The 27,503-nt window shown below is 48.9% G+C and overlaps 1 protein-coding gene across 1 annotated transcript in view; it reads left to right on the top strand.

Moving 5' to 3' along the window:
* svep1 (sushi, von Willebrand factor type A, EGF and pentraxin domain containing 1) overlaps positions 1-27,503 on the top strand; it is a 420,503-nt gene that overhangs the window by 146,192 nt on the left and 246,808 nt on the right. Inside the window, exon 6 of the mRNA XM_070887865.1 lies at positions 3,590-3,769. Coding sequence (XP_070743966.1) covers positions 3,590-3,769 — 180 coding nt within the window. The remainder of the gene's footprint in view (positions 1-3,589; positions 3,770-27,503) is intronic.

Genomic DNA, 27,503 nt, shown 5'->3' with positions numbered 1-27,503 from the left:
CTTTGCAATCTTTCTCCATTTAAATAATAACTTGCTCTTTGATTTTTTTCTGCCAAAGTGCATGACCTCACACTTTCCAGCATTATACTCCATCTGCCAAATTTTTGCCCACTCATTTAGCCTGTCTATGTCCTTTTGCAGATTTTTTGTGTCCTCCTCGCACATTGCTTTTCCTTCTATCTTTGTATCATCAGCAAACTTGGCTATGTTACTCTCAGTCCCATCTTCCAAGTCATTAATATAGATTGTAAATTTGGGGTCCCAGCACTGATCCCTGCGGCACTCCACTAGTTACTGATTGCCAACTGGAGAATGAACCATTTATCCCGACTCTCTGTTTTCTGTTAGTTAACCAATCCTCTATCCATGCTAATATATTCCCCCCAACTCTGTGAACTTTTATCTTGTGCAGTAACCTTTTATGAGGAACCTTGTCAAATGCCTTCTGGAAGTCCAAATACACCATATCCACTGATTCCCCTTTATTCACCCTGTTCGTTACATCTTCAAAGAATTCCAGCAAATTTGTCAAACATGACTTCCCCTTCATAAATCCATGCTGACTCTGCCTGACCGAATTTTGCTTTTCCAAATGTCCTGCTACTGCTTCTTTAATAATGGACTCCAACATTTTCCCAACCACAGATGTTAGACTAACTGGTCTATAGTTTCCTGCTTTTTGTCTGCCTTTTTTAAATAGTGGTGTTACATTTGCAGTTTTTCAATCTGCTGGGACCTCCCCAGAATCCAGGGAATTTTGGTAAATTACAATGCGATGAGGTCCTGCAGGCAGAGTTTAGGGAGCTAGGAGAGAGATTAAAAAGCAGGACCGCAAAGGTAGTAATCTCCAGCTAGTGAGTTAGTGAGTACAGAAATAGGAGGATAGAGCAGATGAATACATGGCTGGAGAGATGGTGCAGGCGGGAGGGCTTTAGTTTCCTGAGGCATTGGGACCGCTTCTGGTGGAGGTGGGACCTGTACAAGCCGGACAGGTTGCACCTCAACAGAGCCGGGACCAATATCCTCGCGGGGGAGGTGGGGGGGCGGTCGGTTTGCTAGTGCTGGTGGGGAGTATTTAAACTAGCTTGGCAGCGGGTTGGGAACCTGAAAATAGATTCAGTAGGGAGGGGAGTCAAGCTGGAATTAGAAAGCAAAAAATAAAGAAAGTGAGTTTGAAGGAGAGAGGAAACAAGCAGGAAAAAAGGGGAAAAAAACAAATTTAAAGGCACTTTTTCTAAATGCACATAGCATTTTTAACAAAATAGATGAGTTGACGGCACAAATTGAGACAAATGGCTATGATCTGATAGCCATTACAGATACATGATTGCAAGGTGACCAGGACTGTGAATTAAATATTCAGGGGTATTTGACAATCCGGAAGGACAGACAGAAAGGAAAAGGAGATGGGGTAGCTCTATTGATAAAGGATGGAATCACTGCAATAGTGAGAAACAATATTGGCTCAAATAATCAGGATGTTGAAACAGTTTGGGTGGAGATAAGGAACAATAAGGGGAAAAAGTCACTGGTGGGCGGAGTCTATAGGCCCCCGAACAGTAGCAACTCTGTTGGTCGGAGCATAAACCAGGAAATAGTTGGGGCTTGTAAAAAGGGAACAGCAATAATCATGGGTGATTTTAGCCTCCATATTGATTGGACAAATCAAATTGGTCAGGGTAGCCTTGAGGAGGAGTTCATAGAGTGCATAAAGGACGGGTTCCTTGAGCTGTATATAACGGAACCAACCAGAGGGCAGGCTATCTTAGATCTGGTCCTGTGTAATGAGACAGGATTAATAAACAATCTCCTGGTAAAGGATCCCCTTGGAATGAGTGATCATAGCATGTTTGAATTTCAAATTCAGATGGAGGGTGAGAAAGTTGGATCTCTAACCAGCGTACTAAGCTTAAATAAAGGAGACTATGAAGGTATGAGAGCAGAGTTGGCTAAAGTGGACTGGGAAATAGATTAAAGTGTAGGACAGTTGATGAACTGTGGTGTTCATTTAAGGAGATATTTCATAACTCCCTAGAAAAATATATTCCAGTGAGGGGGAAAGGGTGTAAGAGAAAGGATAGCCATCTGTGGCTAACTAAAGAAATAAAGGACGGTATCCAATTAATAACAAGGGCACACAAAGTGGCCAAAACTAGTGGGAGGACAGAAGATTGGGAAGCTTTTAAAAGCCTGCAAAGAATGACTAAAAAAATTATTAAGAAAGGGAAGGTAGACTATGAAAGTAAACTAGCACGAAATATAAAAACAGATAGCAAGAGTTTCTACAGGTATATAAAAAGGAAAAGAGTGGCTAGAGTAAATATTGGTCACTTAGAGGATGAGACTGGGGAATTAGTAATGGGGAACATGGAGATGGCAGAAACACTGAACAAATATTTTGTATCAGTCTTTACGATAGAGGACACTAACAATATTCCGACAGTGGATAGTCAAGGGGCTATGGGGGTGGGGGGGAGGAACTTAACACAATCACAATCACTAAGGAGGTGGTAATCAGTAAAATAATGGGACTAAAGGCAGATAAATCCCCTGGAACTGATGACTTGCATCTAGGGTCTTAAGAGAAGTAGCAGCAGGGATTGTGGATGCATTGGTTGTAATTTACCAAAATTCCCTGGATTCTGGGAAGGTCCCAGCAGATTGGAAAACTGCAAATGCAGTAGTTAGGAAAGGTGTTTAGTCATATTTTTTTAATTCATTCTCAGAATGTGGGTGTCACTGACAAGGCCAGCATTTATTGCCCATTCCTAATTGCCCTTGAGAAGGTGGTAATGAGCCACCTTCTTGAACCACTGCAGTCCGTGTGGTGAAGGTACTCCCACAGTGCTGTTAGGGAGGGAGTTCCGGGATTTTGACCCAGTGACGATTAAGGAACGGCAATATATTTCCAAGTCAGGATGGTGTGCGACTTGGAGAGGAACTTGGAGGTGGTGGTGTTCCCTTGCGCCTGCTGCCCTTGTCTTTCTAGATGGTAGATGTCAAGGGTTTGGCGAGTTGCTGCAGTGCATCTTGTAGATGGTACACATTGCAGACATGTTCACATGACGGTGGTGCGATCAGCTGCTAACACACATGCCAATGACGCATTGTGAATTGCCCAACCTATCTCGTTCTGGTGGCAGGGGGCACCCATTTTTCAGGGGTCTTTCATTCTGCCCTTAGAATGGTCTCTTCTGTTGGTCTAGTCAGCAGACTCTCAGAGGGCAATTTTAACCTAACCTGAAAAGCTGACGAGATCAGTTCTACACTGAAGTCAACATAGACCGATATCAGGCAGGGCGTAAAACCGGCATCCCACCCGATCCTGTGAATTCCCGCCAGGTGAGTTAGGTTAAAATGACCCCCCCCCCCCCACCCCAAATGTTAAACTGGAGATTGCCGCAGGAAGGTGCCTTTAAAGTCATTCTCTCAGGAACTGGGCTGTATTGAACCACGCTCTAAGAATGGGTGTTGGTCATGTCAGAAATTGTACCCCTTTATAAGTTGCCCCTTTACTATACAACATGTATTTACTATACAACAAGCAACTTCCAATTTAGTTACTGACTGTTTCCTCCTTTTCGTATAGTCCGCTCCTGTGCAAGGTTACGTAAGCCTGAACATGGGTCTATAAACTGCTCAACCGGCGACACATCTTACAAGACCATCTGTTACGTGACCTGTAACAAGGGTTACATATTAGAGGGAAGGTCACAGCTCACCTGCCTGATGAACATGCGATGGGATGGGAAGGAACCAAGATGCGTTGGTAAGTCTATTGAATAATTCACAGTTGCTAGTTGGCAGGTAAGTGAATATTTATTACAAAAGCAAAATACTGCGGATGCTGGAATCTGAAATAAAAACAAAAATGCTGGACAGGCGCATCTGTCATCGTGGACCCAACCCGACCGGCAGTGGCGGGCGACCCCATTGAGAGCATTATCAGGTCAGGCAGCATCTGTGGAGAGAGAAATAGAGTTCGCGTTTCAGGTCAATGACCCTTCGTCAGAACTGGAAAAAGTTAGAATTTTAACAGGTTTTCAAGTAAGTGTAGGGGCAGGGAAAGGGGCGGGGAGGGAAGGAAAGAACTAAAAAGGTTTGTGATAGAATGGAAGGCAGAGAGATTAAGAGACAAAAGGGATGATGGTGCAAGGCAAAAGGAGATGGTAAGGGGACAAGTTAAGAAACAAAAGATGTGTCTAGATAGGGTGTAAATGGGAATGGCAGAATCATCAACAGCTGCCCTGGGAAAGAGAGAAAATAACAGAAAAAAAATTTGGGGCAGAGGTTATGGTTTGAAATTGTTGAACTCGGTGTTGAGTCCAGAAGGATGTAAAGTGTCTAATCGAAAGATTATTTAACTTCGCTAATAATCCACTGTACTGTGTAGATATCACAGGATTCTGATGAAAATCTTTGTCAAAGATGTGGCACTTTATCACAGCACATAACGAGGTGAAAAAAATCTGGCTATTCAACTCAAGATGCTCAGGCAATAACAGCTTGTATTTCTTACCCAGGAAGGTTATAGCTACCGGGAAAGATGGAACAGGCTGGGGCACTTTTCTCTAGAAAAGAGAAGGTTGAGGGATGACCTGATCGAGGCCTTTAAAATTATGAAGTGGGTTCGATAGGATAGACATAGAAACATAGAAAATAGGTGCAGGAGTAGGCCATTCGGCCCTTCGAGCCTGCACTGCCATTCAATAAGATCATGGCTGATCATTCCCTCAGTACCCCTTTCCTGCTCTTTCTCCATATCTCTTGATCCCTTTAGCCGTAAGGGCCATATCTAACTCCCTCTTGAATATATCCAATAAACTGGCATCAACAACTCTCTGCGGCAGGGAATTCCATAGGTTAACAACTCTGAGTGAAGAAGTTTCTCCTCATCAGTCCTAAATGGCTTACCCCTTATCCAAAGTCTATGTCCCCTGGTTCTGGACTTCCCCAACATCGGGGAAGTCCAGAACCAGGGGACATAGTCTTCTATGAGATCTCCTCTCATCCTTCTAAACTCTAGTGCATAAAGGCCCAGTTGATCCAGTCTCTCCTCATATGACAGCCCAGCCATCCCTGGAATCAGTCTGGTGAACCTTCGCTGCACTCCCTCAATATCAAGAACGTCCTTCCTCAGATTAGGAGACCAAAATTGAACACAATATTCCAGGTGAGGCCTCACTAAGGCCCTGTACAACTGCAGTAAGACCTCCCTGCTCCTATACTCAAATCCCCTCGCTATGAAGGCCAACATACCATTTGCCTTCTTCACCGCCTGCTGTACCTGCATGCCCACTTTCAGTGACTGATGAACCATGACACCCAGGTCTCGTTGCAGCTCCTCCCTTTTCCTAATCTGCCGCCATTCATTATACTGCATCTGCCATGCATTTTTCCACTCACCTAACGTGTCCAAGTCACCTTGCAGCCTCTTAGCGTCCTCCTCACAGCTCATACCGTCACCTAGTTTAGTGTCATCCGCAAACTTGGAGATATTACACTCAATTCCTTCATCTAAATCATTAATGTATATTGTAAAGAGCTGACGTCCCAGCACTGAGCCCTGCGGCATTCCACTAGTCACTGCCTGCCATTCTGAAAAGGACCCGTTTATCCCGACTCTCTGCTTCCTGTCAACCAGTTCTCTATCCACGTCAGTACATTACCCCCAATACCATGCGATTTGATTTTGCACACCAATCTCTTGTGCGGGACCTTGTCGAAAGCCTTTTGAAAGTCCAAATACACCACATCCATTGGTTCTCCCTTGTCCACTCTGCTAGTTACATCCTCAAAAAATTCCAGAAGATTTGTCAAGCATGATTTCCCTTTCATAAATCCATGCTGACTTGGACCGATCCTGTCACTGCTTTCCAAATGCGCTGCTATTTCATCCTTAATGATTGATTCCAACATTTTCCCCACTACTGATGTCAGGCTAACCGGTCTATAATTACCCGTTTTCTCTCTCCCTCCTTTTTTAAAAAAGTGGTGTTACATTAGCTACCCTCCAGTCTATCGAAACTGATCCAGAGTCGATAGACTGTTGGAAAATGATCACCAATGCATCCACTATTTCTAAGGCCACTTCCTTAAGTGGTAGAAGGATTAGAGGGGAATTGAGGGGAAATTTCTTCACGTAGAGGGTTGTGGGGAGATGTTTCCACTTGTGGGATAAGACCAGAACTAGAGGCCATAAATATAAGATAGTCACCAATAAATCCAATCAGGAGAAACTTCTTTACCAAGAGATTGCTGAGAATGTGGAACTTGCTACCACAGGGAGAGGTTGAGGCGAATAGCGCAGATGCATTTAAGGGGAAGCTAGATAAACATGTGAGGGAGAAAAGAATAGAAGGATATGCTGATAGGGTGAGATAAATGAAGGTGGGAGAGGCTATGCATAAACATCGGCATAGACCAGTTGTGCTGAATGACCTTTTTCTGTGCTGTACAATTCTATGTAATTTGGTAAGGGCGGGCACACTATTGCCTGCATGGTGGCTAATTCCTAGATCAGAGCACCAAGATTTATTGTTCACAGCTTGGGAACATTCATTTAAACATTACCAATTTTGCGACAATATTCTGAGCATGAGCCCATGAGGTTGCATCGGCAGCTCAGAAGGTCGGCTGTGCTGAATCTAACGGGATAGCCCATCCTCATCGCATCTCCTACCCCTACTCTGTATAGGCCACTGGCACATCACTGAAACTGTACAACACTTGGCTGTGAGTTGGTGGAGAGGAAGGGGTTGGACCTCTTAAAGGACTACAGCTTGCTAAAAGGGGAAATAGCGCTCTTGGCAGAAAAGCAGGTCTCATTGTTACCAATGATGCAGCAGAGACACGCTGAAGATTTGAAGGTGCTGATGCAGAGGTGTGCCAAAGGGGAGTGTTCCCATTCAAGGTTGAAGGCTACCCTCCAGAACAAGCACAGGCACCAGCTACATGGAGTGGGGCAGGGCTGTTGCCACCTGAGTCAATCCAGTGATTCCAGGTCCGCATACCTGGCTGTAAAGGTGGCAGAAGTGCGTTGACATTCGTACACTCTGTCTTACTTCTGCACACATTCCTGTAGGGCCTATCAGACCTGCCTTGACTCTGTATCTCTTAAATCCCTTGCTGAGAAAAAATCTATCAATCTCAGTTTTCAATTAACCCTCCCATCCTCAACAGTTTTCTCGGGAGAGAGTTCCAGATTTCCACTACACTTTGTGGGAAGGAGGTTCTTCCTGACATCACTCCTGAATGGCCGAGCTCTAATTTTACCAGAGGAAATAGTTTTGCTCTATCTACCTGATCTAATCCTTTAATCATCTTAAAGAGCTCAATTAGATCACCCCTTAATCTTTGAAGTCCATGCAACCTGTCGTCATCATTTACCACTTTCGTTTCTTATGTTTCCTTCAAGTCCAAAGACTTCTTCCACATTTTCCAAAGATGAGACAGGCCTGGATACAGCAGCAAATGTAACATTTTAGGGTTTCCACTGACCCAAAGGTAATATTTCCATGTTATTGTACCCCATCAATTGATGCCTGTATGAATGCACACATTCAGAGGTCAAACTCCAAGCCATTGTCAACATCTTCACCGAGGCATACGAAAACATGGGCCTTACACTAAACATCTGTAAGACAAAGGTCCCCCACCAACCTGATCACACCACACAGCACCGGTCATCAAAATCCATGGACATTGGACAATGTGGACCATTTTCCATATCTTGGGAGCCTACTAGCAACAAAGGCAGACATCGATGACGAGGTCCAACATTGCCTCCAGTGTGTCAGCGCAGCCTTCGGTCGCCCTGAGGAAGAGAGTGTTTGAAGACCAGGACCTCAAATCTGGCACCAAGCTTATGGTCTACAGGGCAGTCGTGATACCCGCCCTCCTATATGGTTCCGAGATGTGAATCATATACAGTAGACACCTCAAAGCACTGAGGAAGTACTACCAACGCTGCCTCCGCAAGATCCTGCAAATCCACTGGGAGGATAGATGCACCAACGTCAGTGTTCTCGCTCAGGCCAACATTCCCAGCATCGAAGCACTGACCACATTCGACCAGCTCTGTTGGGCGGGCCACATCGTCTGCATGCCCGACACAAGGCTCCCAAAGCAAGCGCTCTACTCGGAACTCCAACATGGCAAGCGAGCCACAGGTGGGCAGAGGAAACATTTCAAGGACACCCTCAAAGCCTCCTTGATAAAATGCAATGTCCCCACCAGCAACGGGGAATCCCTGGTCCATGACCACCCTGATTGGAGGAAGAGCATCCGGGAGGGCGTTGAGCACCTCAAGTCTCATCGCTGAGAGCATGCAGAAATCAAGCGCAGACAGCAGAAGGAACGTGCGGCAAATCAGACTCACCACCCACCCTTTCCTTCCACCACTGTCTGCTGTGTATGCAATAACTCAATAGACTGAATACTGTAAACTCCGAACAGGTACAAACCTGGCTCTACTTTATTAGGGCCCAAAGTGATTACATAACAAGATGGCCGGCCTTTTATACCTGGGTTGCACACACGTGCGTACAGCCCAATGACCTCCGACAGTGGCACCACCTGGTGGCAAGTAAACCCAAGCATACATACATGACAATGTCCCCCTTTAAGATATTAGTAATGGTCTTTTTACACATTGAGACGGTCCGGGGCTTTCCGCTCCCAAGTTGAACGTCTCAGTTCAACTCCAGCCTTGGGCGAGTGTTCTGAGTCAGTTATGACTGGGGGCTGGGTAGCTGATCTGATGGGAGTGGCAATGACCTCGTCAGGGATTGAAAGTCCAGATTCATTGATGACAGCAGAGTCCTCTGATGACTGAGGGTAGATTGGTTAGTCACTGATTGTGTCTTCCTCAGACTGTTCCGGTTCATCCGTATGCCACAACTTTATCTGATCGACATGTTTCCTGCATGTCCGCCCATTCTTGAGCTTAATGATGAACACACTGTTATCCTCCTTGGCCGTAACAGTACCGACAATCCATTTGGGATCTTGACCATTATTCGGTACATACACAGCATAATTTATAGAAATGTCGCATGACACAGTAGCGCGATCATGATACCCTTGCTGACTTTGACATCTGTATTCAACACAATTATTCAAGTCAGGGTGGACAAGAGAGAGCCTGGTCTTGAGACCTCTCTTCATCAATAGTTCAGCAGGGGAAACCCCAGTAAGCATATGGAGTCTTGTCCTGTAACTAAGCAATATGCGTGACAAGCGAGTGTGCAGTGAACCTTGAGTTACACGTTTCATACTCTGCTTGATGGTTTGGCCCGCACACTCTCCTTCTCCATTGGATGCGGGTTTGAATGGTGCTGACCTCACATGTTTGATACCATTGAGTTTCATGAACACTTGAAACTCCATACTGGTGAAGCAAGATCCATTGTCGCTTACAACGATGTCAGGCAGACCATGCATAGCAAACATGACACAAAGGCTCTCAATGGTAGCTGTGGATGTGCTAGATGACATGATTGTACACTCTATCCACTTGGAATAAGCATTCACCACAACAAAGAACATCTTTCCCAGGAAGGGACCTGCAAAGTCGATGTGGAAGCTGGACCATGGTTGAGATGGCCATGACCGCAAACTCAGCGGCGATTCCGCTTGTGCTTTACTAAGCTGCATGCAAGTGTTGCACTGATGCACACATGATTCCAGATCAGAATCAATGCCAGGCCACCATACATGAGACCTGGCAATGGCTTTCATCATGGCAATACTGGGATCCGTGCTATGTGGATCATACACAAATTTCTCTCTGCCTTTCTTGGGTATAACAACACGATTACCCCACAGTATACAATCTGACTGAATGGATAGTTCGTCTTTGCGACGGATGTGAGGTTTGGTCTCCTCACACATTTGCTTAGGTATGGCAGACCAATCACCTCTAAGGATACAACGTTTCACAACCAATAATATTGGGTCCTGGCTGGTCCAGGTCTTAACTTGTTGGGCTGTGACAGGGGTTCCTTCATTTTCAAAAGCATCCATGGCTAACGGTAGGTCTGCCGGTTGTGGCATTTCTACCTCTGGTATGGGCAACGGCAGACGGCTCAATCCTTCGGCACAATTCTCAATGCCAGGACTATGGCGAATGACATAATCATAGGCAGATAATGTCAGCACCCACCTCTGGATGCGGGACGACGCATTGGTATTGATACCTTTGTTTTACGAAAACAATGAAATGGGTGGCTTTTGATTTGTTTCCAGTTGAAACTGAAGACCAAACAGGTATTGATGCATCTTTTTAACCCCATACACACAGGCTAATGCTTCTTCCTCTACCGTGTTGTAGGCTCTTTCCGTCTTTTACAAACTTTTTGAAGCATATGCAACAGGTTGTAATTTGCCCGACTTATTAGCTCGTTGGAGCACACAACCAACTCCATATGACGAAGCATCACAGGACAACACTCGATGCTTACACGGATTATAATATACCATCAGCTTGTTAGAGCAAAGCAGATTAGTAGCTTTCTCAAAAGCTCTATCTTGAGACGCACTGCAAATCCAGCTGTCGCCTTTTCTTAGCAGCATGTGCAGTGGCTCTAATAAGGTGCTCAAAATAGATAAGAAATTACCAAAGTAGTTGAGTAGACCAAGGAACGAACGCAGCTCCGTCACATTCTGAGGCTTGGGTGCATTTTTGATGGCCTTGGTTTTCGAGTCCGTAGGCCTGATACCAGCAGCAGCAATTTTCCTCCCCAGGAATTCGAATTCCGATGCCATGAACACGCACTTCGAGCGTTTCAGTCTGAGTCCCACTTTGTCCAGATGATGTAGAACCTCTTCCAGGTTGTTCAGATGTTCGGCAGAGTCACAACCTGTGACCAGGATGTCATCTTGGAACACGATGGTTCTGGAGACGGACTTCAGTCGACTCTCCATGTTCCTCCAAAATATGGCTGCAACCGAGCAAATTCCAAAAGGGCACCTGTTGTAGATAAACAGTCCTTTATGAGTGTTGATGCACGTAAGTTTCTTCGATATGTCAACCAGCTCCTGTGTCATGTAGGCCGATGTCAGATCCAGTTTTGTGAACGACTTCCCCCTGGCTAGCGTTGCAAACAGGTCACCAGCCTTTGGTAACGGGTATTGATGCTGTTTCAAAACTCTGTTGATCGTAACCTTGTACTCTCCACAAATTCTGACCGTGCCATCACTTTTCAACACGGGAACAATGGGGCTGGCCCATTCATTAAAGTCGACCGGTGATATGATCCCTTCATGCTGGAGTCTGTCCAATTCAATTTTGACCTTCTCCCTCATCAAGTGCGGAACTGCCCGAGCTTTATGGTGGACGGGTCTTGCATCCGAATCCACATGGATTTGCACCTTGGCTACCGTGAAATTGCCAATGCCTGGTTCAACAGCGAGGGGAACTTGCTCAGCACTTGAGCACAAGGAGTATCCTCCTCCGATGATAATGCTTTGATCTCGTTCCAATTCCATTTGATTTTTTCTAACCAGTTCCTGCTGAATAGCGTTGGACCATTGCCTGGAACAATCCATAACGGTAAATCATGAACCGCACCATCATACAACACCTTGATTACTGCACTGCCAATCACCATTATGAGTTCCTTAGTGTACATACACAACTTGGCATTGACTGGACTCAGTTTAGGCCTCACCGCCTTAGCATCCCACAGCCTGTCGAATGTCCTCTGACTCATTATTGATTGACTCGCACCCGTGTCCAATTCCATCGATACCGGCACGCCATTAAGTTTTACATTAATCATTATCGGTTGGCTCTTTGTTAGGAATGAATACAGTCCATACACTTCCTCCTCTGTTATCTCGGATTGCATATCCGGATCCATGCTAGATTGGTCATCATCCTCCATGTGGTGTGTCGCAGCACGCTTGCTCAGTTGCGGACACATGCGCTGGAGATGCCCCACTCTCGAACAGCCTTTACAAATATACTGTTTAAACCGACACTGATGATGCCGATGATTTCCCCCACAATGCCAACATGGTGATATCGAATTCATTCCCGTTGGTGGACTTTGAGCAGCCACAGGTTTTGCGTACGCAGTCAGGTAGGCCCTGCCATATGCAGCTCTGCCAAACGACGATACTATCTTGTTTACAGTACTTGCCAAGTTCCGATTTTTTAATGATATCTGCTTTAAACTTTTGTCCGTCATCATGCATGATTGCTCAAATCCAGCGTCTCCGTCGCCAGTAGCTTACGCAGGATCACCTCATGGTTGACGCCGATTACAAAGAAGTCCCGCAGCATGTCTGCCGACGCAGTTTCGAACTTACACAGTCCAGCTGGATGTCTTAGGTCGGCAAGGAATTCCTGTACATCCTGGCCCTCAGAACGAACGTGCGTATAGAATCGATATCTTGAGATGATGATGCCTTCATCTGGTTTGAGATGGTCACGTACCAGAGCACACAATGTTTCATAGTCCACAGGAGATACAACAACTGGCCAACAGCCACGATATGCGAGGATTCTTCACTGCAGTCAAGGCCACCTACTGTCCAAACTCCCAAGGCCCTACCCCACTCCTGGCCAAGAACGGGGAAACACTCATCAAGGACACCAAGGCTGTCAGGGCCGGATGGAAGGAGCACTTTGAAGATCTCCTCAATCAAGACTCTGCCTTTGACTCGAGTATTCTCGATTCCATCCCGCAGCATGCCACCCGCCACCAACTCAGTGAAACTCCAACATTGCACAAGGTTGGCAAAGCCATAAAACAGCTTAAGAATAACAAGGCTACAGGTGCGGATGGAATCCCCGCTAAAATATGGCGGAGAGGCGCTGTTGGCACGGATACATGACCTCATCTCTCTCATCTGGAGGGAGGAGAGCATGCTGGAAGATCTCAGAAAGGTAGTGATTGTGACCATCTTTAAAAAGGGGGACAAGTCCGACTGCGGCAACTACAGGGGAATTTCCCTGCTTTCAGCCACTGGGAAAGTTGTCGCTCGAGTTCTCCTCAATCGTCTTCTCCCTGTGGCTGAGGAGCTTCTCCCGGAATCACAATGCGGATTTCGTCCCCTACGGGGCACAACAGACATGATCTGTGCAGCGCACTAGTTGCAGAAAAATTGCAGGGAGCAGTACCAGCCCTTATACATGGCCTTTTTCGATCTTACAAAGGCCTTTGACACTGTCAACCATGAGGGTCTATGGAGCGTCCTCCTCCGTTTCGGATGCCCCCAAAAGTTTGTCAACATCCTTCGCCTGCTTCACGATGACATGCAGGCAGTGATCCTTACAAACGGATCCATTACAGACCCAATCCATATCCGGACGGGGTCAAACAGGGCTGCGTTATCACTCCAACCCTCTTCTCAATCTTCCTCGCCGCCATGCTCCACCTCACAATCAACAAGCTCCCCGCTGGAGTGGAATTAAACTACAGAACCAGTGGGAAGCTGTTTAACCTACGCCGCCTCCAGGCCAGGTCCAAGATCACCCCAACCTCTGTCATTGAGCTGCAGTATGCGGACGATGCCTGCATCTGTGCACATTCGGAGGCTGAACTCAAGGATATAGTCAATGTATTCACTGAGGCATATGAAAGCATGGGCCTTACACTTAACATCCGTAAGACAAAGGTCCTTCACCAGACTGTCATCGGCATACAGCACTGCCCTCCAATCATCAAGATCCACGGCACGGCCCTGGACAACGTGGACTATTTCCCATATCTCGGGAGCCTCTTATCAACAAAGGCAGACATTGATGCGGAGCTTCAGCATCGCCTCCAGTGCACCAACGCAGCCTTTGGCTGCCTGCGGATAAGAGTGTTTGAAGACCAGGCCCTCAAATCTACCACCAAACTCATGGTCTACAGGGCTGTAGTAATACCCGCCCTCCTGTATGGGTTTGAGGCATGGACGATGTACAGTAGGCATCTCAAGTCGCTGGAGATATATCACCAATGATGTCTCCGCAAGATCCTGCAAATCCCCTGGGAGGACAGGCGCACCAACATCAGTGTCCTCGACCAGGTTAACATCCCCAGTATTGAGCACTAACCACACTTGATCAGCTTCGCTGGGCAGGCCACATAGTTTGCATGCCAGATGCGAGACTCCCTAAGTAAATGCTTTATACGGAGCTCCTTTATGGTAAACGAGCCAAAGGAGGACAGCGGAAACGTTATAAGGACACCCTCAAAGCCTCCCTGGTAAAGTGTGACATCACCACTGACACCTGGGAGACCCTGGCCGCAGACCGCCCGAGGTGGAGAAAGTCCATCCGGGAGGGCGTTGAGCTCTTTGAGTCTCGACGCAAGGAGCATGAAGAGGCCAGGCGCAGACAGCGGAAGGAGCGCGCGGCAAACCAGCCCCACCGTCCCCTTCCCCCGACGAATGTCTGTCCCACCTGTAACAGGGTCTTTGGCTCTCATATCAGACTGTTCAGCCATCAAAGAATTCACTTTGGGAGTGGAAGCAAGTCCTCCTCGATTCTGAGGGACTGCCTATGATGATGGATGATGAGAGTCGATATCTTGAGATGATGATGCCTTCACCTGGTTTGAGATGGTCACGTACCAGAGCACATAATGTTTCATAGTCCTTGTCCGTAGGACTTAAGGGCGAGAGGAGATTCATTATGAGTCCATAGATTTTCGGACTACAAACGGTGAGGAGGACCGCCCAGCGCTGAACTGCGTCTGTCTCTTTCTCCATTTTGTTGGCCATGAAGTACTGGTTCAAGCGGGCTACAAAGTCTGCCCAATCTTCTCCCTCCACGAATTGCTCCAGAATTCCAATTGTGCTCATTTTTGCATGCGAAGGTTCTTGTTACCTTGTCGCCAAATGTTGTGTATGTAATAACTCAATGGACTGAATCCTGTAAACTCCGAACAGATACAAACCTGGCTCTACTTAATTAGGGCCCAAAGTGTTTACATTACAAGATGGCTGGCCTTTGAAACCTGAGCCGCACACACATGCGCACAGCCCAATGACCTCTGACAGTGGTGCCACCTGGTGGTTAGTGAACCCATGCATACATACATGACATGTCTGCCTCACCTGTGACAGAGACTGTAATTCCCGTGTTGGATTGTACAGTAACCTGAGAACTCACTTTTAGAGTGGAAGCAAGTCTTCCTCGATTTTGAGGGACTGCCTATGATGTTGATGATGTATCAACAAGGTGTATTTTTCTGGTTGTACCTGCCTTTTTCCACTTTTGGAAATTCCTCACTACCGTACTGTCTTTTTTACATCCCGACTGGTACCTTTCACCACTTAGCTGGGCCAGTGATAGACATGTTCAAGGAATTAGATGCCCAGTAGCAGCTATCTGCTGTTGTCTAGGATAATTATTAAATCTGTGATTGATAGATTTCTGATAACCAAAGGTATTAAGGGACATACGGCAAAGATGGGTACATGGAGTGAGGTCACGGATCTCATTGAGTGGTCTCATTGAATGGCAGAGCAGGCTAAATGGCCTCCTGCTGTTGCCATGTCTGCTGAGGTGTGCGTCACTTCCAATGAATTTAAGATTCAGGACAGGAAAAAATGGCAATGCAAGTGGTTTCGACAATACATTACTACACACCAACAACAGACAACTTACTTTAAACAAAGTCCGCATCAAAACTATGATTTTAGGGCCTGTGTGATTTCAGAATGAGTATTTATTGATAATTGATCTTGATTAGCCGATTTAAAAAAAAACACATTTTAGTCACTACAGCCTAATAATTCTCTGTTCCTTCCTTACCGAGTTGCAGTTTAATAGTATTCTTACCAACGATTAAATGCCACATATTCATTCAAATTTTGCCTCAGAGATGAAGGCCAAAACGTCTAGGATATAAACAGAGGACAATAATGTTAGAATGAAATGCATGCTGATGACGGGAAGTGTGATGCAATTTTCACTCCTGTAACTGTTTAAGACAAAGGCTCAGATTTGTATGTCCACCATTTTAATACCCTTGCAATAAACCTCCATTTTGATAATCATGTATTTTTGAGTCGGAAGCCAGAAACTCCTGTAGACAGTACCATGCTGATCAGTGCAGTTGCTATGCCTTGGTCATCATAACAGTGAATGTGCTGCCACTAGCTGGTGTACTTGGCAATTACATCAGAAATCTTGACTGCAGTTTGGAGGCATCCAAGGACTCATGCTGCTAACACTCTTCCCAGAATGTGATGTACTGCATTCATTACCATCAGAACAATTTCAGAATTTGCTGACGGCACCAAATTGGGGGTGTAGTTAATACAGAGGACTGCGACAAAATACAGGAAAACATTTTTTTTATTTGTTCCGGGAGGTGGGGCATCGCTGGCAAGGCCAGCATTTATTGCCCATCCCTAATTCCCATTAAGAAGGTGGTGGTGAGCCATCTTCTCGAAACTGCTTCAGTCCTTGTGGTGAAGGTACTCCCACAGTGCTTTTAGGGAGGAAGGGGGAGAGATCAGGGTGGTCACAGCCATTGTGCTCATCACATGCTGGAGGAGGAGAGGTCAGGTCATCGCTGGAGGAGGAGAGGTCAGGTCATCGCTGGAGGTGGAGAGGTCAGATCATCGCTGGAGGAGGAGAGGTCAGATCATCGCTGGAGGAGGAGAGGTCAGATCATCGCTGAAGGAGGAGAGGTCAGATCATCGCTGGAGGAGGAGAGGTCAGGTCATCGCTGGAGGAGGAGAGGTCAGGTCATCGCTGGAGGAGAAGAGGTCAGATCATCGCTGGAGGAGGCGAGGTCAGGTCATCGCTGGAGGAGAAGAGGTCAGATCATCGCTGGAGGAGGAGAGGTCAGATCATCGCTGGAGGAGGAGAGGTCAGATCATCGCTGGAGGTGGAGAGGTCAGATCATCGCTGGAGGAGGAGAGGTCAGATCATTGCTGGAGGAGGAGAGGTCAGATCATCGCTGAAGGAGGAGAGGTCTGATCATCGCTGGAGGAGGAGAGGTCAGGTCATCGCTGGAGGAGGAGAGGTCAGGTCATCGCTGGAGGAGAAGAGGTCAGATCATCGCTGGAGGAGGAGAGGTCAGGTCATCGCTGGAGGAGAAGAGGTCAGATCATCGCTGGAGGAGGAGAGGTCAGATCATCGCTGGAGGAGAAGAGGTCAGATCATCGCTGGAGGAGGAGAGGTCAGATCATCGCTGGAGGAGGTCAGATCATCGCTGGAGGAGGAGAGGTCAGATCATCGCTGGAGGAGGAGAGGTCAGATCATCGCTGGAGGAGGAGAGGTCAGATCATCGCTGGAGGAGGAGAGGTCAGATCATTGCTGGAGGAGGAGAGGTCAGATCATCGCTGGAGGTGGAGAGGTCAGATCATCGCTGGAGGAGGAGAGGTCAGATCATTGCTGGAGGAGGAGAGGTCAGATCATCGCTGAAGGAGGAGAGGTCTGATCATCGCTGGAGGAGGAGAGGTCAGGTCATCGCTGGAGGAGGAGAGGTCAGGTCATCGCTGGAGGAGAAGAGGTCAGATCATCGCTGGAGGAGGAGAGGTCAGGTCATCGCTGGAGGAGAAGAGGTCAGATCATCGCTGGAGGAGGAGAGGTCAGATCATCGCTGGAGGAGAAGAGGTCAGATCATCGCTGGAGGAGGAGAGGTCAGATCATCGCTGGAGGAGGTCAGATCATCGCTGGAGGAGGAGAGGTCAGATCATCGCTGGAGGAGGAGAGGTCAGATCATCGCTGGAGGAGGAGAGGTCAGATCATCGCTGGAGGAGAAGAGGTCAGATCATCGCTGGAGGAGGAGAGGTCAGATCATCGCTGGAGGAGGAGAGGTCAGATCATCGCTGGAGGAGAAGAGGTCAGATCATCGCTGGAGGAGGAGAGGTCAGATCATCGCTGGAGGAGAAGAGGTCAGATCATCGCTGGAGGTCAGGTCATCGCTGGAGGAGGAGAGGCCAGATCATCGCTGGAGGAGGAGAGGTCAGATCATCGCTGGAGGAGGAGAGGTCAGATCATAGCTGGAGGAGGAGAGGTCAGGTCATCGCTGGAGGAGGAGAGGTCAGGTCATCGCTGGAGGAGGAGAGGTCAGATCATCGCTGGAGGAGGAGAGGTCAGGTCATCGCTGGAGGAGGAGAGGTCAGATCATCGCTGGAGGAGGAGAGGTCAGATCATCGCTGGAGGAGGAGAGGTCAGATCATCGCTGGAGGAGAAGAGGTCAGATCATCGCTGGAGGAGGAAAGGTCAGATCATCGCTGGAGGAGGAGAGGTCAGATCATCGCTGGAGGAGGAGAGGTCAGATCATCGCTGGAGGAGGAGAGGTCAGATCATCGCTGGAGGAGGAGAGGTCAGATCATCGCTGGAGGAGGAGAGGTCAGATCATCGCTGGAGGAGGAGAGGTCAGATCATCGCTGGAGGAGGAGAGGTCAGATCATCGCTGGAGGAGGAGAGGTCAGGTCATCGCTGGAGGAGGAGAGGTCAGATCATCGCTGGAGGAGGAGAGGTCAGATCATCGCTGGAGGAGAAGAGGTCAGATCATCGCTGGAGGAGGAGAGGTCAGGTCATCGCTGGAGGAGGAGAGGTCAGGTCATCGTTGGCGGAGGAGAGGTCAGATCATCGCTGGAGGAGAAGAGGTCAGATCATCGCTGGAGGAGAAGAGGTCAGGTCATCGCTGGAGGAGGAGAGGTCAGATCATCGCTGGAGGAGGAGAGGTCAGATCATCGCTGGAGGAGGAGAGGTCAGGTCATCGCTGGAGGAGGAGAGGTCAGGTCATCGCTGGAGGAGGAGAGGTCAGGTCATCGCTGGAGGAGGAGAGGTCAGATCATCGCTGGAGGAGGAGAGGTCAGGTCATCGCTGGAGGAGGAGAGGTCAGGTCATCGCTGGAGGAGGAGAGGTCAGATCATCGCTGGAGGAGGAGAGGTCAGGTCATCGCTGGAGGAGGAGAGGTCAGATCATCGCTGGAGGAGGAGAGGTCAGATCATCGCTGGAGGAGGAGAGGTCAGGTCATCGCTGGAGGAGGAGAGGTCAGGTCATCGCTGGAGGAGGAGAGGTCAGGTCATCGCTGGAGGAGGAGAGGTCAGATCATCGCTGGAGGAGGAGAGGTCAGGTCATCGCTGGAGGAGGAGAGGTCAGATCATCGCTGGAGGTGGAGAGGTCAGATCATCGCTGGAGGAGGAGAGGTCAGGTCATCGCTGGAGGAGGAGAGGTCAGATCATCGCTGGAGGAGGAGAGGTCAGGTCATCGCTGGAGGAGAAGAGGTCAGATCATCGCTGGAGGAGAAGAGGTCAGGTCTTCGCTGGAGGAGAGGTCAGATCATCGCTGGAGGAGGAGAGGTCAGGTCATCGCTGGAGGAGGAGAGGTCAGATCATCGCTGGAGGAGAAGAGGTCAGGTCATCGCTGGAGGAGAAGAGATCCCGTCGCTGCAGGAGGGGAGGTCAGGTCATCGCTGGAGGAGAAGAGGTCAGATCATCGCTGGAGGAGAAGAGGTCAGGTCATCGCTGGAGGAGGAGAGGTCAGATCATCGCTGGAGGAGGAGAGGTCAGGTCATCGCTGGAGGAGGAGAGGTCAGATCATCGCTGGAGGAGAAGAGGTCAGGTCATCGCTGGAGGAGAAGAGATCCCGTCGCTGCAGGAGGGGAAGAGGTCCAGATTCCCGGACCTCCACCCCACAAAATGGACATCTGACCTTCCCAATGCCTGCCCCCACACAAACCTCGGATCACCTACCATCTCACTGAAGGGCGCTACTCAGCGCGAGCTTACAGCCCGCATCTCGCCATAGGCAACCAGGCTCACACAGCAGTGCCTGGTCTCCAGTCATCTTGGACCCCCTTGCCACTGGATCAAGACCTTGCTCAGCTAAGCCCGTGTATTAGCCAGTGTGCAACGGCCATCCCACGTTAAAAGAACTCCCGCACGAGGCATCTTCTACTCCTTTAACATGAAGTTCGGGACCTGGAACGTCAGGACCCTCATGGACAACTCCATCAGCAACAGGCCGGAACGCCGCACCGCCATAGTTGCCCGGGAACTTAGATGCTTTGATATAGACATCGCCGCCCTATGCGAGACTGGGCGGGCAGGGGAAGGCCAGCTCAAGGAACAAGGGGGTGGTTACACCTTCTTCTGGAAAGGGAAACCAGAGGAAGAACACCACCTCCATGAAGGAGGTTTCGCTATCAAAAATGAGCTGGTCTACCGCCTCGGAGACTCCCCCTGCGACGTTAACAAATGTCTCATGACTCTCCGACTCACCCTATCCCGGAATCAATGCACCACAGTCATCAGTGCGTACACTCCAACACTTGATGCAACAGATGAGACCAAAGAGCGTTTTTACTCTAGCCTCAAAAAATCCTTGTTTCGCGTCACTGCGGATGACAAACTGATCCTCCTCGGTGATTTCAATGCCAGGGTGGGCAAGGACACAGCCCTCTGGGGAGGTGTGATTGGCAGAGAGGGGGTAGGGAAAACCAACTCCAATGTTACCCTGCTCCTGACAAAATGTCTAGAACATGACCTTGTCATCACCAACACCTTGTTCCGCCAGAGGGACAAGTACAAAGCATCGTGGCAGCACCCTCGCTCCAAACACTGGCACCTGCTCGACTATGTCATTGTCCGAGTCAGGGATCGCAGGGATGTGCGCATCACCTGCGCCATAACAAGAGCTGGTGACCACTGGATGGACCGCTCCATCATCAACATCAACATAGCCCTAAAATGGCAATGGCAGCAGAAGCAGTGTCACAAAAAAGTCAATGCCAGGGCACTCAAAGACCCAGCTAAGAGAGCCCTATGCAGCCAGCGCCTCACTGCTAACCTGGCGTCTCTTGATGACCCTGAGATGCAGAATGCCCACAGTGCCTGGTCTGCCCTCCAGGCCTCCATAACCAGTGCCTGTGAAGAGACACTTGGTTACTCAACCAGAAAACACCAGGACTGGTTTGATGAGAATGACCAGGAGATCCAAGAGCGAATAGATCGCAAGTGCAGGGCATTTCTGAACCTAAAGCAACAACCCAACTCGGGAGCAGCAAAGCAGCATTACAGACGGCTTAAGGCCGAGGTCCAACCAACAAAAAACCTGCAACCTAAAGAACAGATGGTGGATGGAGAAAGCACAGGAGATTCAGCAGCTGGCCGACAGCCATGATGTGCGAGGATTCTTCATCGCAGTCAAAGCCACCTACGGTCCAAACACCCAAAGCCCCACCCCACTCCTGGCCAAGAACGGGGAAACACTCATCAAGGACACCGAGGCAATCAGGACCCGCTGGAAGGAACACTTCGAACATCTCCTCAACTGAGACTCTGCCTTTGACTCGACTGTGCTCGACTCCATCCTGCAACATGCTACCCGCCACCACCTCAGCAAAACCCCGACACTGCACGAGGTAGAAAAAGCCATCTGCCAGCTTAAGAACAACAAGTCTACGGGAACGGATGGAATCCCCGCTGAGGCACTGAAGTATGGCGGAGAGGCAGTATTGGTACAAATGCATGACCTTATTTCTCTCATCTGGAAGGAGGAGAGCATGCCGGGAGATCTCAGAGACACAGTAATCATGACCATCTTTAAAAAAGAGGACAAGTCTGACTGCGGCAACTACAGAGGAATCTCCCTGTTATCAGCCACTGGGAAAGTCATCGCTGGAATCCTCCTCAACCATCTTCTCCCTGTGTCTGAGGAGCTCCTCCCGGAGTCACAGTGTGGATTTTGTCCCCTACGGGGTACAACTGACATGATTTTTACAGTGCGACAGCTGCAAAAAAACTGCAGGGAACAGCATCAACCCTTATACATGGCCTTCTTTGACCTTACAAAGTCCTTTGCACTGTTAACCATGAGGGACTATGGAGCGTCCCCCTCCATTTTGGTTGCTCCCAAAAGTTCGTCACCATCCTCAGCCTGTTCCATGATGACATATGATCCTTACTATTACAGACCCAATCCGTCAAGCAGGGCTGCGTCATCACGCCAACCCTCTTCTCAATCTTCCTCGCTGCCATGCTCCACCTCACACTCAACAAGCTCTCCGCTGGAGTGGAACTAAACTACAGAACCAGTGGGAAGCTGTTCAACCTTTGTCATCTCCAGGCCAGATCCAAGATCACCCCAACCTCTGTCGTCGAGCTACAGTACGCGGACGATGCTTGCGTCTGCGCACATACAGAGGCTGAACGGCAAGTCATAGTCAACATCTTCACTGAGGCGTACGAAAGCATGGGCCTTACGCTAAACATCCGTAAGAAAAAGGTCCTCCACCAGCCTGTCCCCAACGCACAGCACTACCCCCCAGTCATCAAGAAAACCAAGGCACGGTTCTGGACAACGTGGACCACTTCCCATACCTCGGGAGCCTATTATCAGCAAGAGCAGACATTGACGACGCGATTCAACACCGCCTCTAGTGCGCCAGTGCAGCCTTCGGCTGCCTGAGGAAAAGAGTGTTCGAAGATCAGGCCCTCAAATCTGCCATTAAGCTCATGATCTACAGGGCTGTAGTGATACCCGCCCTCCTGTATGGCTCAGAGACATGGATCACGTAGAGTTGACAACTCAAGTCGCTGGAAAAATACCACCAATGTTGTCTCCGCAAGATCCTGCAAATCCCCTGGGAGAACTGACGCACCAACATTTGCGTCCTCGACCAGGTCAACATCCCCAGCATTGAAGCACTGACCACACTCGACCAGGGCCACATTGTTCACATGCCTGACACAAGACTCACAAAGCAAGTGCTCCACTCGGAACTCCTTCACGGCAAATGAGCCCAAGGTGGGCAGATGAAACGTTTTAAGGACACCTTCAAAACCTCCTTGATAAAATGCAACATCCCCACCGATATCTGGGAGTCCCTGGCCAAAGACCGTCCTAAGTGGAGGAAGTGCATCCGGGAGGGCGCAGAGCACCTCGAGTCTCATTGCCAAGAGCAAGCAGAAACCAAGCACAGACAGCGGAAGGAGCGTGTGGCAAACCAGTCCCCACCCACCCTTTCCTTCAACGACTATCTGTCCCACCTGTGACAGAGACTGTAATTCTCGTATTGGACTGTTCAAACACCTAAGAACTCATTTTTAGAGTGGAAGCAAGTCTTCCTCAATTCCGAGGGACAGCCTATGATGATAATGATTTAGGGAGGGAGTTCCAGGATTTTGACCCAGCAACTATGAAGGAATGGCGATATGTTTCCAAGTCAGGATGATGTGCCTTGTAGATGGTGGAAAGGTTTTGGGGAGTTAGGAGATGAGACACTCGCCACAGAATACCCAGCCTCAGGCCCTGTTCTTGTAGCCACAGTATTTATGTGGCTGGTCAATGGTGACTCCCCTACTGCCATGGTAGAATTTGAACTCATGTCTCTGGATCATTAGTCCAGGCTTTTGGATTACGAGTCCAGTAAGCTAACCACAATGCTACTGTTCCACATTAATAAACCTGCGGAATGGGCGTGTAATTGCCAAAATGAACTTCAATACAGACAAGTTCGAGGTAGTACATTTTGGTAGGAAGAGTAAGGAAACCACACTCTCCATGGAAAATAAGGCCTAGAAATTCTCCCGTTAACACCTCTGGGGGGCAAAAACGGGGTGCTACCAGCTTTGCGACCGGGCGCCGTGAGTGTACCGACGCTCGCGAACTTCCTGTGGCAATTTGCAGCGGTGGTAACCCATAGCACCACGATCTCCTGCACCCACAGATCGTGACATCATTTTCCCGATAGCGCCCTGGACCCAAACATCAGTTCCGCCCCCCGCAGCATCACCTGGCAGCTACAGGAGGCCTTGTAGGGAGGCTGGGCACTTGGGGAATGCTATTTAAAGGGGATGATGGATGCATGAAAAAACATTTTTCCCGAATGCCTAATATTGATTTTTGAGCATTTTTTTCCGACCACGATCGATCAGGCCTGCACTCTGCTAGAGTGCTTGGGGCTGATTATGACGGAATCCAACTGCCATTGGCGATGAGGAACCTTGTTTCCATGCAGAGCTTGCAGCGATGGCCCCTCCCTTTATCGGACATTGGGCAGCGCTGCACCGTTACTACCCCCTTGCCGGCTTTAGCATTCCTAGGGAAGTAGTAGTGCTTGATTTAGCGGTCCACTTCCTTCCTAGAACGCTAAACCGGAAGTTCGCGTTGGAGTCCCTCGCATAGCGCCTGGTGATACTTTTGCGCTGTCGCAAAAATGATCGCCCCCAAACAGGATGCTACGCAATTTCTCTCCCCAAGGGTCTAAATGGGGTAGAGGAACAGAGGGGTCTGGGGGATACAGATACACAGATCACTAAAAGTACTCGGACAACATGGACCACTTCCCATATCTCAGGAGTCTATTATCAGCAAGGGCAGACATCGACGACTAGGTTGAACACCGACTCCAGTGCACCAGTGCAACCTTCGGTCGCCTGAGGAAAAAAGTGTTTGAAGATCAGGCCCTCAAAACTGCCACCAAGCTCATGGTCTACAAGGTTGTAGTAATACCTGCCCTCCTGTACGGCTCTGAGACATGGACCATGTACAGTAGACACCTCAAGTGGAGAAATACCACCAACGATGCCTCCGCAAGATCCTACAAATCCCCTGGGAGGACAGACACACCAACATTAGCATCCTTGACCAGGCCAACATCCTCAGCATTGAAGCACTGACCACACTTGACCAGCTGCGCTGGGCAGGCCACATTGTTCACATGCCAGACACGAGACTTCCAAAGCAAGCACTCTACTCAGAACTCCTTCATAGCAAACGAGCCAAAGTTGGGCAGAGGAAGCATTACAGGGTCAACCTCAAAGCCTCCCTGATAAAGTGCAACATCCCCACTGACATCTGGGAATCCCTGGCCAAAGATCGCTCTAAGTGGGGGAAGTGCATCCGGGAGGGCGCTGAGCACCTTGAGTCTCATCGCCGAGAGCATGCAGAAATCAAGCGCAGGCAGTGGAAAGAGCGTGCGGCAAACCAGTCCCACCCTCCCTTACCTTCAACGACTATCTGTCCCACCTGTGACAAAGTCTGTGGCTCTCGTATTGGACTGTTCAGCCACCTAAGAACTCATTTTAAGAGTGGAAGCAAGTCTTCCTCGATTCCGAGGGACTGCCTATGATGATGATGCAGGATCCAGATGTGAAAAGGTTTATTGAGCAGTGTTATCAGGGTACTAGAGGAGGTCGCAGACTGATGAGTAGGAGGAGGCCTTACCCACGAAGAATTTTCAGGGAGAAGCGCTCAAACTTGGACTGACTGATCGACAGTGTGTTCGAAGGATGCGCTTCCAAAAAGATGTGTTCAATGAGAGTTGCCAGCTCATTAAGGCAGACCTGCAGCCCAGTACTACCAACATTACTGCATGCTCTGTCGGGATAAAGGTGACTGCGGCACTTTCCTTTTATGCATGTGGCTCTTTTCAGGCATCAGCTGGAGACATCATCATAGGCAGTCCCTCGAAATCGAGGAAGACTCGCTTCCACTCTAAAAGTGAGTTCTCAGGAAACTGAACAGTCCAATATGGGAATTACAGTCTCTGTCACAGGTGGGACAGGGTTGGTGGGGAGTCTGGTTTGCCGCACACTCTTTCCGCTGCCTGCGCTTGTTTTCTGCATGCTCTCAGCGACGAGACACGATGTGCTCAGTGCCCTCCCAAATGCTCTTCCTCCACTTAGGGCGCTCTTTGGCCAGGGATTCCCAGGTGTCGGTGGGTATGTTGCACTTTATCAAGGAGGCTTTGAGGGTGTCCTTGAAGCGTTTCCTCTGCCCACCTGGGGCTCGCTTGCTATGTAGGAGTTCTGAGTAGAGCGCTTGCTTTGGGAGTCTCATGTCGGGCATGCAAACAATGTGGCTCGCCCAACGGAGCTGGTCAAGTGTGGTCAGTGCTTCAATGCTGGGGATGTTTGTCTGGTCGAGAACACTGATGTTGGTACATCTGTCCTCCCAGGGGAATTGCAGAATCTTGCGGAGACATCGTTGGTGGTATTTCTCCAGCGATTTGAGGTGTCATAAGAACATAAGAATTAGGAACAGGAGTAGGCCATCTAGCCCCTCGAGCCTGCTCCGCCACTCAACAAGATCATGGCTGATCTGACCGTGGACTCAGCTCCACTTACCCGCCCTCTCCCCATAACCCTTAATTCCCTTATTGGTTAAAAATCTATCTGTCTGTGATTTGAATACATTCAATGAGATCGCCTCAACTGCTTCCCTGGGCAGAGAATTCCACAGATTCACAACCCTCTGGGAGAAGAAATTCCTTCTCAACTCGGTTTTAAATTGGCTCTCCCGTATTTGAGGCTGTGCCCCCTAGTTCTAGTCTCCCCAACCAGTGGAAACAACCTCTCTGCCTCTATCTTGTCTATCCCTTTCATTATTTTAAATGTTTTTAGAAGATCACCCCTCATCCTTCTGAACTCCAAAGAGTAAAGACCCAGTTTACTCAATCTAGCATCATAAGGTAACCCCCTCATCTCCGGAATCAGCCTAGTGAATCGTCTCTGTACCCCCTCCAAAGCTAGTATATCCTTCCTTAAGTAAGGTGACCAAAACTGCACGCAGTACTCCAGGTGCGGCCTCACCAATACCCTGTACAGTTGCAGCAAGACCTCCCTGCTTTTGTACTCCATCCCTCTCGCAATGAAGGCCAACATTCCATTTGCCTTCCTGATTACCTGCTGCATCTGCAAACTAACTTTTTGGGATTCATGCACAAGGACCCCCAGGTCCCTCTGCACCGCAGCATGTTGTAATTTCTCCCCATTCAAATAGTATTCCCTTTTACTGTTTTTTTTTCCAAGGTGGATGACCTCACATTTTCCAACATTGTATTCCATCTGCCAAACCTTAGCCCATTCGCTTAACCTATCTAAATCTCTTTGCAGCTTCTCTGTGTCCTCTACACAACCCGCTTTCCCACTAATCTTTGTGTCATCTGCAAATTTTGTTACACTACACTCTGTCCCCTCTTCCAGGTCATCTATGTATATTGTAAACAGTTGTGGTCCCAGCACAGATCCCTGTGGCACACCACTAACCACCGATTTCCAACCCGAAAAGGACCCATTTATCCCGACTCTCTGGTCTACTGTATATGGTCCACGTCTCTGAGCCATACAGGAGGGCGGGTATCACTACAACCCTGTAGACCATGAGCTTGGTGCCAGATTTGAGGGCCTGATCTTCGAACACTCTCTTCCTCAGGTGGCTGAAGGCTGCGCTGGCACATTGGAGGCAGTGTTCAACCTAGTTGTCGATGTCTGCCCTTGTTGATAATAGGCTACCAAGGTATGGAAAGTGGTTCACGTTGTCCAGGGCCACGCTGTGGATCTTGATGACTGGGGGGCAGTGCTGTGTGGCGGGATCAGGTTAGTGGAGGACCTTTGTCTTACGGATGTTTAGTGTAAGGCCCAAGCTTTCATACGCCTCAGTGAAAATGTTGACGATGAGTTTGGAGTTCAGCCTCTTAATGTGTGCAGACGCAAGCGTTGTCCGCGTACTGTAGTTCGACGACAAAGAATGGGACGGTCTTGGATCTGGCCTGGAGGCAATGAAGGTTGAACAGGTTCCCACTTGTTCT

This window comes from Pristiophorus japonicus, chromosome 1 (genome assembly GCF_044704955.1).
Source record: "Pristiophorus japonicus isolate sPriJap1 chromosome 1, sPriJap1.hap1, whole genome shotgun sequence".
NCBI classification, from domain to species: Eukaryota; Metazoa; Chordata; class Chondrichthyes; family Pristiophoridae; genus Pristiophorus; species Pristiophorus japonicus.
This window is presented reverse-complemented; position numbering and strand designations above follow the sequence as displayed.